Genomic DNA, 17,203 nt, shown 5'->3' with positions numbered 1-17,203 from the left:
TGTTTGGGAACAGGAAGAAAACCTATAGTGCCCAAGAGCAGACAGTATTTTCATTAAAAGAGGCAACTGAATATCTGAGATACGAAGGGAATTCATTTGAACAATTTAGACTGTCTTCACAGAGAGAGAGGAGCTATTGAGTCTGATTTCATGTGTGTTTCACCATCTGACTTTTGTTTTAGGCAAGACATATGTCAGTGCTGGACCAGCCAGGTCAGGGAATTAGAACTGATTACTAGTGATCAGTAACCAGTATGAAGAAAAGAGGCAGTGTAGGCTTCATTAGGGAGCATATCTACAGTTAAGCTTGATCATCCTCCTTCATATCTCAACCTTTCGTACTATCTAAGGTGAAAACTAGGTCTGCCTTTTCCTCTTTTTCATGTAATATAATCAACTGCACTGTGAATCCATAAAAAAATTATTCTTTGGGTTAAAATAGTAGTCCCTGTTTGCAGCTCTCTTAGTCTTCATCTGCCCAAAGAACCATTTTTCCTTCCCTTTCGCAATCTCCCCCATCTCATATAGCTGCATGACAGACCTGTCTTTCTGCTTCTGTAATTTTCCAGCAGTCCATAGGTCTGCATAAAATTATGTTTCTGTATGTCCTTTATGTTTAGTATAGAGTTGTCCCACTTTAGTGACAACCCAAACGCTCACATACAAGCAGCTCTTGCACAGCATAACTATTGCTCATATTCATTTTTATGATTTATGTTTTAGTGTGTTACACTTTGTTTAGTTGTAAGGATTCATTAATTGGGGTTTACAGAGCCCTTCTACAAGTTTTACAACCTGAAAATTAGGGTCTGCCCTTCCTAAAACATGATGGCTGGAATGGGTTGGGGGTTGTCAGGAGGAACACAGATCTCTTTGTTCTATTTACTTTCTACCTGGTACATGGTTTTTGAACCTGTGGCTCAGCCCACTTTGCTTCATGCACTTTGTCCAAGCAAAATCAATCAGTACTTGCCATTGCCTTTTTTCCTTCTCAAGTTCTCTCCTTCTATAGGGATGTGGGGTTTCCATGATCGGGACCTAATGCTACGTAAAGCACTTTACTCACTGATGGAGAAAGGAGTAGAAAAGGAGGCACTCAAACGTCGTTGGAGATGGCAACAAACACAGCAAAATAAGGAGGTAGGAGAATCTGAATGGAAAAGCCTTCCCAGTGTTGTAGAGGCAAATCTTCTAAGATAGAGTTATATTTTCCTGCAGGCAAAGGTACAAAATCCAGATTATTCTGAAGGGTAGAGATTCTTAGAGCATAGGGCAGGAGAGAAGAACCACCTATCTACAGGGTATTTGGCACTATGCTCCTTTCACATCATAGGTACTCAGATACTTGATGATGAAGTGTCTAAGAGATGATATCATTTATGCCTTTAGCTATAAAGATAAGACAGCTTTATGTTTTTAAGGATGTAAAACACATTATTGACTTTATTTCATGAAAGTAGATAATCTCTTTAAAATGAAACATGACACTTTCTATTTTTCAGGGAGGTGAGAAGTAGGTGTGGGGTTTTTTTCTGTGAAAAGTGAGAGAAATTTTGGAGCACACACTTCTGAGACTTATAAACAAAGAACAAAGTTTGGAAATGCCAATTTAAAAGGCAATTTTTTTGGACTAAACACCTGATTTCATTGGTTTAGAGATCCCCCAGTGAAGAATTTCCTTTACTTCAAGAGGACATTATTTTGGCAAAAAAGAACTTTTAGTATGAATTGAAACTATGCTTTTTCAGGTTTTCAGTAAACATTTAGCCAACCAAATAGGCTCATTGATTATATATAATACTAGACTTCCCCTTAAGTGGTACATTTGTACTTACACATACTTCATAAGACTCTCCATCTTCCTCTTCATCCTCCCCATCTATCTTTCATTTCTTTTTCTCACTTCCTACCTATCTTATTTACTCTGATCTATACCTCTATCAGTATTTTTTTTAAACCCTTACCTTCTGTCTTAGAATCAAATATTTTGTATTGGTTCCCAAGGCAGAAAAGGTGTAAGAGCTAGGCAAAGGGGGTTAAGTGACTTGACTAGGCGTACACAGCTAGGAAGTGTCCCCTGTCTCTAGGTCTGACTCTCAATCCACTGGGCCACCTTGCTGCCCCTTCTATCAGTATTTTTTTGTTGTTTTTATTGTTTCCCTCTTCTTTTGGTTCCCTCTTCTCTTCCCCATTCTCCTTTTTCCTTTAATTGATTGTATTTTAACTCTGGAATATGTTGTTTACTTCTTGTGCTTATTGAATAGCTTTTGTTCTGTGATCCTGTTTAAAGATTTGAGTGATTTATATTTCTCCTTTCTAAAAAAATCACCACTTGGAATTATTACTATTTTTTTTCTTGATGTGTTTCTCATAATTTTTCCTTTGTTGCTCTAAGGATTAGATGAATGGAAATTAGTGAGAGCTAGTAATCTGGGAAGATACCCCCCCTAGTGGCTAAGATTTATTTAGTAGTTGAGGTTAGGATAAAAGGAAGAAGGAAAACCATTGTGTGTATGTTTGTTTAGCAATATAATCAACTACATATACTTTAATTATGGGTTGTTTGTTTAAAATTTTTTCCACATCTTTTGGCCCAGACACACTGACCTCATCAGAATGAGAAGTTTTTCCTTTCAAAATTCCTTTCCCTGGTGTAGACAATGCCTCTAGCTTGTAGTTTTAGAGTTTTTTGGGTGACTAGCCCATCATCCCATAGCCAGTATACAACAGAAGATAGACAGTGAATCTAGGTCTTTCTGACTCTAGAACTGGCTTTCTTTCCATTATCCAGTACTGCCTCTCAGTTTCCTCCTGCTAGTTTTTAATTAAAGAAAAACTTGTCCCCATTTATGAGATATTTCTAGAGTGACTTTCTCTGTCATCAGTTAATTCAGTCCAGTAACATATGGTACCTACTATGTGCTGGGCACTACTTGCTGATGGTACAAAGACAAAAATGAAATAAACCTGAAGGAACCTAGGTACTCCAGGGATGTCAAGGTGAGTAAGGTAGTGCAGTAGGTATGCAGTAGGTATAGTGTGTTGGACTTGGAGTCAGCAAGACCTGAATTCAATTCTGACCTTAGACATGTACTAGCTTTGTGACCCTGGACAAGCGTCTTAACCTCTGCTTCCCTCAGTTTCTTCATTTGTAAAATGGGTATAATAATAGGATCCCCTACCTCTCAGAATTGTTTTGAATATTGAATGGAATAATAATTGTAAAGTGCTTGGCATAGTAGTGCCTGGCACATAGTAAGTGCCATTAAATGTTAGCTATTATTAACTATTATTATTCTAGGCACTGGGGACAGCCTATGTGGAGGCAGTAGTTGAAGACAAAATGTCATGTTTAGGGACCAATAAGTAGGTTGATTTGGTTGAAATATAGAGTGAAGGGGAATAATGTAAAAAATTGGAAAGATAAGTTGGAGCCATATTATGAAGGGATTTAAATTTTGAACAGAGTTAGTATTTTATTCTAGAGACAATGGGGAGCTATTGAAATTCCTTAAGCAGGAAAGTAATTGATATGGTTAGCACTCCAGGCATTAGGGATATCATGTAGCTGAATGGAGGATTTGTGTATAGAGAGAGACTTGCAAGTAGGAAGACCAAAGAAGAGACTGTTGCAAAGTCTGGGTAAGAGATGATGAGGGCCTTGAATTAGGGTAGTTTGGTGTGGGTTAAGAGAAGGGGCCAGATGTGAGAGATTATCTTAAAGTTAAATTTGATGGGAATTGACAACACATTGGATAAAGGGAATGAGGTGTATTATAAAAAGATAAAAGAGGGAAGTTTGTACCCCGAGGGAAGTTTGGATTTTAGGTATGGAGAGGGGGAAAGAGAGAACTCCCTTCTCAAAGCAGGGTTCAGGGGAGACAGCAGATGTAACGAGTTGGCTCAGAGAGAGGAGAGGGGGTTTGAAGATTTTCCCCCTTCTGCCTTCCTTTCTTAGCTAAAGCTGCTCTCCCAGATTCGCTCTTGTCTCCCCTTGATCTGTTCACTCACACTCAGCTTGGGGAACAGATAACTTTTAATGTCAATTCAATTAGGTAATACAAAAGGAAGAATGGGAAAAGAAAGTGGGGAAAAAGGTCCCTGTCTCTATCTAAACCCTTTCCCCTCCCTCCTCAAGTTTGGGGGGAACTCAGGCCTTGGCAGTCTGAGCGCCCTGAGAGAAAGTCAGGTTGACTCACCCCTGGGCAACAGGAGTTGAGGTAAAGTCTGTTCACGTTTATCTTCAGAAGTGGGGGGAAAGATTTCCAGTCACCAGCAGGAAAAATCTTTTTCTCAACTTCTCTCTTTGGCTTCTCAAGACTTTCTCCTCTGGATTCCACTCCTAGGGCCCCTCCCCCATTGAGGTGATCAATTTCACATACTCTTCAGCCTGGCACTTTTTCTCTAGTGCCAGTCTCTGTCACAGAGGGAAAGGGAAAACTCCTAGACTGCAAAGCTGGGTGGCTAGAACAATAGTGGTACCCTGGAAAAAAAGTGAGGAAATGAGTGGATTTAAGGGCAGAGTGCAAGGGGAGAGAAAATGAGTTCTGATTTGGAAATGATGGGTTTGAGAAGCCTATGGAGTGTCCAGATAGAAATGTCTGTCTGATGGTTGATAATGTAGGACTGGAATTTAAGGGAGAGGATTAGATCTATAGATGAGGAAATTATCAACAGAATGATAATTGAATCCTTGGGAATTAATGAGATCACAAAAGAAAATAGTGCCAAGAGAGATGAAAAGAGGGGCCTATACAGAGTCTTGTAACAATGAAAAGGAGATAGCTAAAATGTGAATGATGATTTAACAAAGGGAGTTGGAAAAATAAAACAACTGTCTGGTAAGGAGTGAACCACTAGAGAATAGTGTTATGAAAATACAGAGTGAAGAGCATATGTAGGAGGAGGGAGTGGACAAAAAAGATGTAGCCCAAGGAAACCATGGGATTTATCAAATTACAAAATCATTGGTAACCTTGGAGTGAGCAAGGATAAGATAAGTGTCAGAGTTAGAAGCCAAATTGGAATATATTGAGAAGTGAGTGGGATATGACAAAGTAGAGACAGTGATTGTTGACAGGTTTTTTTTTTAGAAGTTTATCAGTTAAAAGGAAAAAGGTCATAGCTTGAGAAGGATGGCAAGACCAAGTGAAGGGGTTTTTTTTGTTTGTTTGTTTGTTTTTAAGGCTAGAGGAAATCTAGACTTACTATAGGCAGGGTTTAAAGAGAAACTGGAGGTTAGAAAGAGTGGGAATCATCTTCAAACAAGTTCTTGGCAGGGCACAAGTAGAATGTTTGAACCTGGCAAGGAGGCTGACCCTGTTTGAGATGGGAGCAAAAGAGAGAAAAATGGAGAATGATAATATTTCAGAATTGGTATGGGGGTGGGGGAGAGAGGAGCCCCACATTAGATGGCCTTCATTTTCTCAAATATAAAGTAAGGTTCTTTTGCTGTGAGGGAGAGGGGGTGAAGAAGTGGTAGTGCTGTCTTGAGGTGAGATAAGGTTTGAAATAGGCATTATGAGTTTAATTTTAAAAACGAATAAGTTTTTATGGCCATATTTTTTGTTGTAGCAAAGAATTAAAAACAAAGTGAGTGCTTGTCATTTGAGAATGACTGAACAAAATGTGGTATATGAATACAATGTATTATTTTTGTTCTATAATAAATGGCAAATATGGCCTATTCAGAGAAACTTGGGAAGACAGATGTAAAATGAAGTGAGCAGAAGTAGGGGAACAGTTTACATGATGATGACAATAATGAAAAAGAAAACAACTTTGAAATACTTCAGAGGTCTAACCATAGCTTAGCTCAATCATGGCTTCAGAATACTAATGGTAAAAAATGCCTTCTTCCTCTTGGCAGAGAGTAGAGAGTAGAGAGACTAGAGTTATAGAAAGATATTTACAGTTAGAGGTGTTGATGTGTTTTGCTTGACAGTTTTTAATGGTTAGTCAGATTAGGCATGTATATGGTGTTCAGGGAAACTATTACTATCTTACTATGGTGTGAGGGCTGCTGAGCCCGTTTTTCAGGACTGTTTTTTGCCTTTGGTGTCCAGTTTCTACCTGACTATTATCTGAGGCCCAAAAAACTGTAATGTGCAGCAGCCACACCCTGTTTAAATGATTTTCAAGGGAGGGTTAAATCAGATTGAAGAGAAGTGACAGATCTCAAACTCATTGAGTTAGGGGCCAAGCATTGTGAAGACTTCCTCTGCAGATTCATTGTGAACGGTTTGTTCCAATGTGCCATGAAGGTGGCAGAAGCAAGTTCTGTGCAGAGCTTAGAGCTTGGTTAGATATCAAAGAAGCCAAGGTCATTCCAAGGTGCATTCCAAGCCATCCCCAATCTTCTTGACCTTTGCCTTCCCACTGGACTTTGATGCCTTTGGAAGAGAATGACTTTGGAAGAGAGTGTGAAGCCCAGTGATTACATGCATCTCTACATCACTTAAATCCAATTTATGCCTAAGTCAAAAGACATTGCATTTTACTATCATTATTTTATCATTTTGTTGCTATCTCAAAAGTCCTGTGATGATGAGAAAGTGACAAAGCAGCAGGTACTGTTACACTGGAAGCTGTAATCATAATCCTGCATGAAGGCTCCTAGAGAATAGGGTCCTCTTCTCACAGGACCCATAGCAGAAGTGGAGTTTGTCATCCTCCTGGGGGTCTGAGCATCCTTTTCAAAGGACTGCAATGCTTACTTCCTTATATGAGGAAGTGGCTATAAAAGGACTAGAAAAGCCCTGAAAATTGACTGCTTCACCTAACCTGACCTATATACCATGGCAGGTGAGGATCCTATTCTGCAGTCAAAGCATACCCCAAAAAATGTATACAGGAATGTGTACATGCTTATGGACAACATGAAATCCAGTAGTCTTGAATAGCTCTTGTTGTAAGAGAACTCAGTAGGTAGTACATCCAAGTAGCTGGCAAATGAAGGCCAGAGCTAGATACACATTTTTCTGGAGTAGTTACCATGATGAGGAGCACCACAAAGCTGGCATAGGTTTTGAAATCCAGTTGAATCTAGTGAACAGGCTTATATGTCTTCCAAGAGGAGAGAACGACAGACTCGTGACAATGTTAATTGCCATTTGCTTGAAAATGCCATGTCTTAATTATCAGTGCATATGCTCCCATCATGACAAACCCTGATGAGGTAAAAAAAAATTTTTGTGAAAACCCAGAGACCCTCATCCATAGTGTGCTGAAAGAGGATAAATTTATAATTCTGGGTGACTTCAATGCCAGAGTATGCATAGATTATCAGACATGGCAGGGAGTCCTTGAGAGGAATGGAATTGGAAACAGCAATAGTAGTAGTCACTTACTACTGAAGATTTGTGCACTTCCTTACCTTCTCACCATTATTTTCCATTTACCTAAATGCAATAAAACTGTTTGAGCACACTCAAAACAAACACTGTTATTTAATAAGACTTTGTCATTTTAAAGAGAATAGAAGACAGCATGTGTGGCATAGAATGTTGTACCATCATAGACTTTATTCTCTTTATGCTAAACATTTGCATTCAGTAAAAACAGTGGCCTCAAGGCAAAATGACTCCCAAAAGACTGAATACCAAAGGATTAGAGTGCTTCTTCCTTCCTCAACAGTTTGTTTTTGATTCCGAGAGAAAGCTGAGTCAATACATAGTTGGCAACAGTGGAGCAGAAAAGGGAGTTGAAATTGCTTTTTGAGACTTATTGTACAACATCAAATTTACTCATCTGGACCAGAACACTAGCAAACATTAAAATTGATTTGATGAAAATAATGAGGAAATTCAGAAGATACTAAATGAAAAATGAGAACTTTATAGTGTTTGCTAGCAAGATAGTTTATCTGTTTCTAAGAAGACAGTGTTTACCCCCTCAAATGTAAAGTGCAAGTGAAACTTAGAGAAATGCAGATTTCTTGGTTCAATAAAAAGGCAGCAGGAATTCAGTTTTATGCTGATAGTAACAACCCAAATGTGATGCCCTGAAGTCTTTTTATGAGCCAGAGTTGAGGAGCATCTCCACACTAGAGCCACACTAATCACTGATAAGGACATAATTCTAGAGATAAGCCTTTGGATTTTAGTCAGTCCTTCTCTAGCTGAAATTCCCAACTGAAGAAGAGATTTTGAATGCCATTAGGCTCCTCTTATGTGGTGAAGTACCTGGTGTTGATTACATTCCAGCAGAGATTTACTGCTCATAAAAAAGATGTCTGAAATCTTCCAGGTTATAGCAAGAGGAGGTTATCCCCCAGGAGATCAAGGATGCCTCCATTGTCCATCTTTATAAAGGAAAAGGAAATAGGTTATCCTGTGATAATAATGGGAATCTTTCTCTTAGTCATTGCTGGCAAGATTCTTGCCAGAATCTTTTTAAAAATAATAATAATAATAAAATAATCTTTTTTAAATCACCAAGAAGATGGTCACCTACCTGAGAGCCAGTATGACTTCAGAAAGGGCTGAGGAATGGTTAATATGGTATTTCTGCCTGATAATGCCAGGAAAAATTCCAGGAGCAGAACAGAGGTCTTTATATAACATTCATTGATCTGACACAGTGGCAGTTTCTCTTAGAGACAGTAAGGGGATTGGACAACTGGTCAGAAAAAGATCACAGGAGGCTCTTTTCTGGCACTGATTAGCAAGTCTGTTGCCTATACCCAGGTCTGGGTCACAGGTCCAGGGATAAGAAGAGTGCTGGGGGTTAGTCACAAGGGAGCAGAGGCCCTGGTCTTAATTACAAGGGAAAGAGGAGTTTTAGCACTTGTGGCTGCAGGGGACATGGAGCCCTTCCTACTATTATGATGAATATTCTCTGAAGACTGTGTCTTAATTTATAATAATTTCTTAAATAATAAAAAATGGGCCAGACCGAAAGCAAGAAAAGGCACCAACCATGTGTAGCTAGCTATTCCCTTAGCAGCCTCCTCCCTGAGTTGGCTATGCTTGCTCCAAGCCAAACTTCAAGCACACTGGTGCTTCCCTAGTCAGCCCTGAGCCAGACCACCTGTGTTGGCATTCTTCTAACCCGCTCTCCCTGAGCCAGCTGTGCAGCCACCCCATAGATGTGCCAACGTCCAAAGCAAGAAGAACCTTCTTCCTTCTCCTACTCTAATTTAAACTCCTCTTGACATCCCTTTCCCAAACCCCTCTGATCTGGAGGACTGAACTCAGTCAAAAGGTGGGTCTTCTGGACACCAGGAGTCATCATATGATCTTTAGAATGGCTGCACAACACCAGTACTGCATCCTCTAGTATGGTAGGGAGGACACCATCCAGTGCTTCAGAGGGATATATAGTTCAGAGGTTCAGAAGTAAGATCTTTTCCAAAGGTTGTCTTGGGATGCTAAAAATAGGGGTGTAGACCACTACTGGGTTTGTACCCCAAAGAGGTAAAAAAAAGTTTGTACAAAAAATATTTATAGCTGTGCTTTTTGTGGTGGCAAAAAAAAAATGGAAAACAAGGGGGTGTCCCTGGATTGGGGAATGGCTGAACAAATTGTGATATATGATGGTGATAGAACACTATTGTACTATAAGAAATTATGAACTGCTTGATTTCTATATCAACTGGAAAGACCTCCATGAACTGATGTGGAGGGAAATGAGCAGAACATTGTACATAATAACTGAAACACTGTGAGACAATAAAATGTAATAGATTCTGCTATTAATAACAATGCAATGATCAAGAATAATTCCATGGAATTTATGAAAAAGAATGCTGTCTACATTGAGAGAAAGAATGATGGGAGTAGAGACACAGAAGAAAAACATGATTTATCATTTGGTTATATGGGTATATGATTTGGGGTTCTGGTTTTTAAAAGATTATTCTATTACAAATATGAATAATATGGAAATAGGTTTTGAGTTATAAGACATGTATTATCCAGTGGAATTGCTTGTCAGCTCTGACAGGAGGGAGGGAAGAGGGGAGAAAGAGAACATAAATCATGTAACCATAGAAAAATATTCTAACTAAATAAATAAAGTAATGTGGGGGAGGGGGGATATAGGCTAGTGTTAAATTTCCATATTCCCCCTCTGATTCATTGGTGAAACATATTAGTCTCTCCAGTGAATCATTCCATATATAATATCTGTACATTTTGGGATTGTCTCACCAGGATACATAAGGTCCCAGGGTGTATTATACATTTCATGGAAGGTCCAACTACATTTGAATATTTCTTAACATATTAAAAATGATTGATAGATACATTGACAAGGAGTCATTAGGGAGCATTCTCCTTTTTTGGCACAAGGCTTTTATAATCAAAATAAAATATCAGTGCATAGGGAGGACCAAAGGGGATAGATGACCTAACCACCATATTTTAGTTCATTATATCCAAAGGGTTACATAGAATCTCATGATGTAGTGTCTGATTTCTGGGGGCATTTTCTCTTACTGTCATCTTTTTAATCCTCTTGGAATCATGATGATCCTTACAGCATTTTCTCCAAAAGGCCTACTTTCCTGGTCTACTAGGCCACTGGAATATCTTTCCTTAAATTTACTTTAAAAAAAAATCTTAATTTATGGACCTTTAAGATAGCTCCACGCTGGGTAAAGACCAAAGTATAGGTCTTGAGACCAGTAACCCTACTTCTCCCCAGGTTCATACCACTTGGGAAGTATAAGAACTTGTAGACTTCCAGAACTAGGTCTAAAAATAACACACAAAAACCCCAAAGTTTGGTATAGTGCCTCCCCACAGCTAGATGAACTGAGCCCAACTTTAATATAAAATTCAAAGAACTTTACTATAAAAAAAAGCTACCATTGTGATAAAGAAGTCCAAATCATAAACTCAGAATATGACAACAATGTGAAAACAGCTATAACACCTCAAGGGAAAATTGAAAATTGAAACCAAGACCAACAAGAATTCCTAGAAGACTTAAAGAAAGAGTTAAGAATTGTAGAGGAAAAAATGGGACAAGAAATGAGAGCAATGCAAGAAAACTATGAAAAGAAAACAGCTTGGTAAAAGACACAATAAATACTGAAGAAATCAGGAAAACTGCATTTTGTTAAAAAGTATCACAGACAATGAAGTATTAAAAAAATTATAGCAAGTTTCTCTGATAAAGGCTTCATTTTTCAAATATATACTAAATATAGAACTAAGTAAATTTATAAAAATAAGAGCCATTCCCCAATTGATAGTTAAAGGATATTAACAGGCAGTTTTCAGAAGAAGAAAACATAGCTATTGATAGCCATATGAAAAGGATGCTCTAAATCACTATTTGAGAAAAGCAAATTGAAATATCTCTGAAATACCAGCTTACATCTATCAGAAATGAAAAATGCTGGAGGAGATAAGAGGAAAGTAGGAAAACTAGTGAATTGTTGGCAGAGTAGTAAACTGGTCCATCCATTCTACAAAACAGTTTGGAACTTGGCCCAAAGGGATGTAAAACTGTGTACCCTTTGATCCAACAATACCACTACTTGGGCTATATCCCAAAAAGATAAAAAGAAAAGAAAAAGGACCAATATGCACAAAAATATTTATAGAAGCTCTTTTTGTGGTGGCAAAGAATTAGAAATTGAGGGTATGCTCATCAATTATGGAATGGCTGAACAAATTTTGGCATGCAAAAAGTGAAGTTAAAAGAACCTGGAAATGTACACGGTAAAAATAACGTGATAATCCATAATCAACTGTGAAAGACTTGGCTACTCTGATCAATGCATTGATCCAAGACAATTCCAGAGGGCTCATGAAAAAAAAAAAGCTGTCCACCTCCAGAGAGAGAACTGATGAACTCTAGTGTAAATTGAAGTGTAATTTTCTCACTTCCTTTATTTTTCTTGCTTTTAAAAAAATATGACTTGTATGGGAATATATTTTGCATGATTTCACATGTATAATTACTATATTACTTGCCTTCTTAGTGGATGGCAGAGTTGGTGGGAAGGAGGGAGAGAATTTAGAATTCAAAATTAAAAAGAAGAGATTCAAATAAACAAATAGAAAATAATTTAAGAAGAAAAGATGTTATGCACAATATAAAGATACATAAATTTCTTTCTATTTTCATTCAATAATCACCAGAGATCTGTCATACCTAAGTTTTCTGTATTTCAATTCAGGGTCTTAAATTTTTTCTAGTTTTTCTTTTTGTTAGATGTGTCTAGGGGCAGTGAGGTAGCCTAGTGGATAGAATGCCAGGCCTGGAGTCAGGAAGACCTGGGTTCAAGTCTTACCTCAGACACTTCCTAACTGTATCACCCTGAGTCAAGCCACTTAACCCCATTACCTAGCTCTTGCTGCTCTTCTGTTTTAGTACTGACAATAATACAAAAGGTAAGAGAGCAAAAAAGAAAGTAGTTTGGTCTAGATCTGAAAGGTATACATTGAGGTCCATCACATTTATAGTTTTATTTTATATTTCTTTCTGAAATTTGTTCAACTTTTCCTTGAACTATTTAAATGGTATTTGGTAGTATATATATAATTATTTTTTTAAACCCTTACCTTCCATCTTAGAATCATTACTATGTATTGGTTCTAAGGCAGAAGAGCAATGAGGGCAAGGCACTGGGTGTTAAGTGAGTTGCCCAGGATCACCCAGCTAGGAAGTATCTGAGGCCAGATTTGAACCTAGGACCTCCCATCTCTAGGCCTGACTCTCAATCCACAGAACCACCTAGCTGACCCCCATATATACGAAATTTTGATACTAATTTTTTTCTCTATGGGCCCTATAATTATTCTATAGTTTTCCTGCTTTCCTTCCATCATGTCTCTTTTTATTGTTACCATATGTGAGATCTTTTTTGCTACTCCCTATTTTTTTTGTTCACCTGTAGCATAATAGATTTTGCTCCAGCCCCTTAATTCTGTGTGAATCTTTATGTTACAATTGTGTTTCTTGTAAACAAATATTGCTAAATTCTGCTTTCCAATCTGTTCTAATCTCCTTTTTTATGGGTAAGTTCATACCATTCACATTCATGGTTATGAGTGATAATTTTGTATTTCTCTTCATCCTATCCTCTTGTACTTTTTCTTCTTTTTGGCCCATTCTTTTTAACGAAGAAAGTGGTAAAAACAAAATAATTTACGTAATATTAGTCTAATTGAATCTGTTTTCACCCCCATTGTACCTCATATTTTCCTTTTGTTTTGCCCTAAATCATAGGCTATTGTTCTTTCTTTTTAATCTCTCTTTATTCTCCATTCTGAAGTTATCACCTGATCAATCTCCCATTGGAAATTTTGTTTTTGGATCTATTGTGTATGTATCAAAAGTGATCTTAAAAGTAGGGTAACAAATTCAGTCCTTTCAGTTACTGAGCAACAGCTGCTGATGAAAGTTTTTACAAAATTTAAAATTTGCCTAGAATGATATAGCACAAGACAGTTGGTATATTGATTCTTAAAAATTAATATTAAAAAATTTAAACAACTAACCTTTTCACATTTTTTCATAAGTTTTTAGCATTTATACTTCTGATGTTATCAAAGCTCAAAACTGCACCAAGATTTTTTGGAAGACCCTGCATAAGATAATCAGTGTGGTTTTGTTCTTTTTTTATTGATCGTTATTGTCAAAATGAGAAAAGATAATTCACAATCAGTGAATAAAGGAAATTATTTGAAATTATTTTATTCAATTATATGTCAAGAAAGTCAATAATGAAATAAATGAATATTTACAAAACTATAGAATACTTATTTTAATGGAACCAAAAATAGAGAATTTAAACAGCCCAGTTTTAGGAAAAGATATTAAGGCATCTATAACATCTCAAAGAAAAGGAAAAAAGAACCAAGTGAATTTACAAATGAATTCTACCAGATATTCAAAGAATAATTCTAATGGGACATGCAAACAATATGAAATTAAAAGATCCCACTAAATTCCTTGCAGAATTCAAATATGTTCTTGATACCTAAACTAGAAGTAGATAAAGATAGACTGAGAAACCTGGAAAGCAGTCTGGCAGAAATTAAGCATAGTTCAACATCTCAAACTGTATATCAAGATAAACTCCAGGTGTATCTATGGCTCACATATGAAGGGCTATGTCACAAGTTAGAGGAGCAGGAAATTAATGAAAAAGTATTAATATTTTTTTAATTTGCTAAGAATGGAGGGTACAGATAAAGCAAAACCTTTAAGACTGCTTTCTTGAAGTTCAGATTCTATTGGAGGAGATAACATATGGAAAGTTTTAACTGCAAGTCAGATGGTGAAGTCTCTTAGAACTTAGGGTACAGTCAGATAACTGGCATTTAATTAAGTGGCTACAGGGACTGTGCTAAGTGCTATAACAATGAAAATTAAATCTCAATAATAAAAATATATTTTAAAGGATTTATTAATGATCATTAGACATCAAAGAATAAAAATAAAGACCACGTGCCCATGGATGATTAGCTAGTTCAAACAGCCACCTCACCACCACCAAGCTCAGGACAGGAAGTAAAGAGGCAGTACCCTCCACGTCCCTACCTAATATCCCTTGTCTACAGAAAGTATGTAATGACAGGAATTCTGTGGGCTCCCTGGAAATGTAGTTCTTTTTTAAGGTAACAGATTTTCAATTATACATATCCCCCTGAGATCCATGGAAGACTAGTCTCTCCAATGGATCTTGTAAACATAACCAACTTTGAAATTACAATAATTTGGGGATAAAAGGAAAAGAATAAAACCAGTGATTTCTAGGTGCATTAACAAAAAGCCAGTTAGAGGGCAGTCCCCTTCAGCATAAGAGTATACATACAAAACAAATGCATTCAACCCCACACAGTTCAAATCACCACATCCCAAAGTTTACTCTGGAGCATCAAAAAAAAAAATCCAAATAAAAGAGAAAATAATTTGTGGATGAAATATAGACTATCAAAGTCTTGTGTGTAAAATTCTAAGTAAAGTAAAGATAAACCTATAACAGGTCCTTGAATCAGGGCCCAATTAAAGTGATCTAAGCAATTATGCATTTACCCAATCAGCAGCTAGGACTACAGAAAGTTTTGCCACACAATGAAAGTATAGGGACTAGATTATAGGAGCCAGGTAGGAGCCAAATTTCAGATACTTGGTAGAATGTGGAACAAGGAAGATCTGCCTTTGACATATGTCAAAATAGCTGCAGCCTCGAACCCCAAACAAGTTCAAGTTCTCTTGTCTTGGCTCAAAATTTCATCAATCCCGTTGGGATTGGTTGGTCTCTTTGATTTTGTGCTCAATTGGCACTATGCAGTTTAGCTTTGCACTTCTTTGGCACTGTGCAATGGCTCTTTTTGTACTCCTTTCTCCTGGAATCAGACAATCATTAAGCAAAGTCCCATAATTTTTTTTAAACAATCAATGGCATCATTTTTATAGTCTAAAGCTTTTTGGGTATGCATTAATATTAGAACAAATGTATTTTAAACTTATATTACTGCAAAATAAAAAAATTAAAGAAAAATTTCCCAATTCTGTTGTTGACATGTGCTTCAAATACAAAAAGGAGAGAAAAAATAAAACTCAGATACTATATTGCACATGCCAGGAAAAACAATAATAAAAAAGAATTTAAAAAATCAAAAATATATAACATACAATCAGTGACACACTGTGTCAGCCAAGGAGAGTTAGAATAAAAAGGTTTCTCACCAAAAAATGAGATACATTTCCTTTTCAAACTTGGCCATGATCCACTGTTTACAAAGTAACAGTTTTTATAAAGAACAATAGTACAATATGTAATGCACATTCAAGAAGTATCAATCCCCAAATTTATAAGAGCCCATTTAATGGCAATAGCAAACAAACCCACTATCATTAGGATTCACATGAGTCTGCTGTATGGCATTTTAAAAACCTATAAATTGGTGGATATTAGTCACAATCTTTTTTTACAGATGTAGCAAATCTTTCAAACTTTGCTGAAATATTCTTTTTTAAAAATCTATTACTTCCATCATTACAAAAATATGGCAGAGGAGTCTAGAAAAAACCAAACTTCTGTACTGTTGATGTTGGGTCTAAAAATGTCACCAAGAATCTGAATCATTCTGGTGAAAGGGTAGAGTGAACTGGAGTTACAAATGAGAGATTCTCCCTCTTGGGAGCCATCCAGGGGTATCATGCCCTGGGATCAACTTCCCAGCTCCTTTGGTATGAGACTGTTATGTCCCATCCATTCACATTTTTACAAATGTGGGAGGTGGGGATTATTATAGTGCTTCACTTCAATGACTAAAATGGATCATTTACTTCTTGTTACAAATAATGTAGAGGTAGGCAAAATGATCAGTCAGAGTTGTTGAAAGAAAAAATCTAAAAATCATACCTAAAGATCCCTTAAAATCAATTTAACATATTTAGCTCATTAAATTTTCCAAAGATTGTTATACAATTGTAACCAGTTTTGATGAAGTCCATACATCCTCTATGTGACAATTTACAAAGCCAAAATAGAAGAAAAAGCTATTTTTTTATGGGCTTATTCAATAGTATTTGTTCAGTATAGTTATAGGGGAAAGGTAACAGACTATAACTAATAGTTAAAACATAGTAGATTAAACTGATTCAGTGTAACAGAATAGTATTGAATACAGTAATATATGAACTTAAAACAAAATTAAATCTTAAAGCAGACAATCAGCAAAATACAATAAAATACAGAGACTTTCATAAAACAGTAGAGTCTGAAGAGGCTTAAAATTTTCACCTCCAGTCTCTTTAAAGTTCCTTTCTCTATCCATTCAGATTCCTTTTGTCAGAACTGTGGGATTTCCCATATTGAGGGAGAACATGGGTTTGAGGAATCTCAAACTGGATGAATCTTAAAGACTGGCCCAAGTGACAAAGGGTTGTGGGGAGATGAATTTCTCCCCTGAATCTCAGGCAAGATAAGTGAAAAGATCAGTGCACTCATGCATGGTAGAAGCTATTTGAAATAGGCAAGGTACTGCTCTTTCAAAGAGTACGCCATGCTTGTAATTTACTTCCTGTTTGGAAGAGTAACTTCATTCCCTTCCCCCATGAGGTAAAACACTAGTTTCCCCAGCCACGTGGAGAAGGAGTTAGGAGGCTACTTGTTGCCTAAGGGAAATGTACCTCAGTTTTTACCAGTTGCCTGGCAAGCTGCTCCAAGTTTGTGAGTTCCAAAGATACCGCTCTATGTAGCTACCAGCAGGAATAAAGTCAGGGCTGGGGC

At 37.0% G+C, this 17,203-nt stretch overlaps 1 protein-coding gene across 5 annotated transcripts in view; it reads left to right on the top strand.

The window, feature by feature from the left end:
* The window catches only part of OTUD7B (OTU deubiquitinase 7B), a 92,457-nt gene that overhangs the window by 56,105 nt on the left and 19,149 nt on the right, over window positions 1-17,203 (top strand). For all 5 annotated transcript variants that reach the window (XM_007485362.3, XM_007485361.3, XM_056819324.1 and 2 more), the window contains exon 6: window positions 1,013-1,140. In XM_007485362.3, the coding sequence (XP_007485424.1) occupies window positions 1,013-1,140 (128 nt within the window). The remainder of the gene's footprint in view (window positions 1-1,012; window positions 1,141-17,203) is intronic.

Source organism: Monodelphis domestica, chromosome 2, assembly GCF_027887165.1.
Source record: "Monodelphis domestica isolate mMonDom1 chromosome 2, mMonDom1.pri, whole genome shotgun sequence".
Classification (NCBI taxonomy): Eukaryota; Metazoa; Chordata; class Mammalia; order Didelphimorphia; family Didelphidae; genus Monodelphis; species Monodelphis domestica.
Note: the sequence above shows the minus strand (reverse complement) of the source record. Positions and strands in the feature narration are given on the sequence as shown.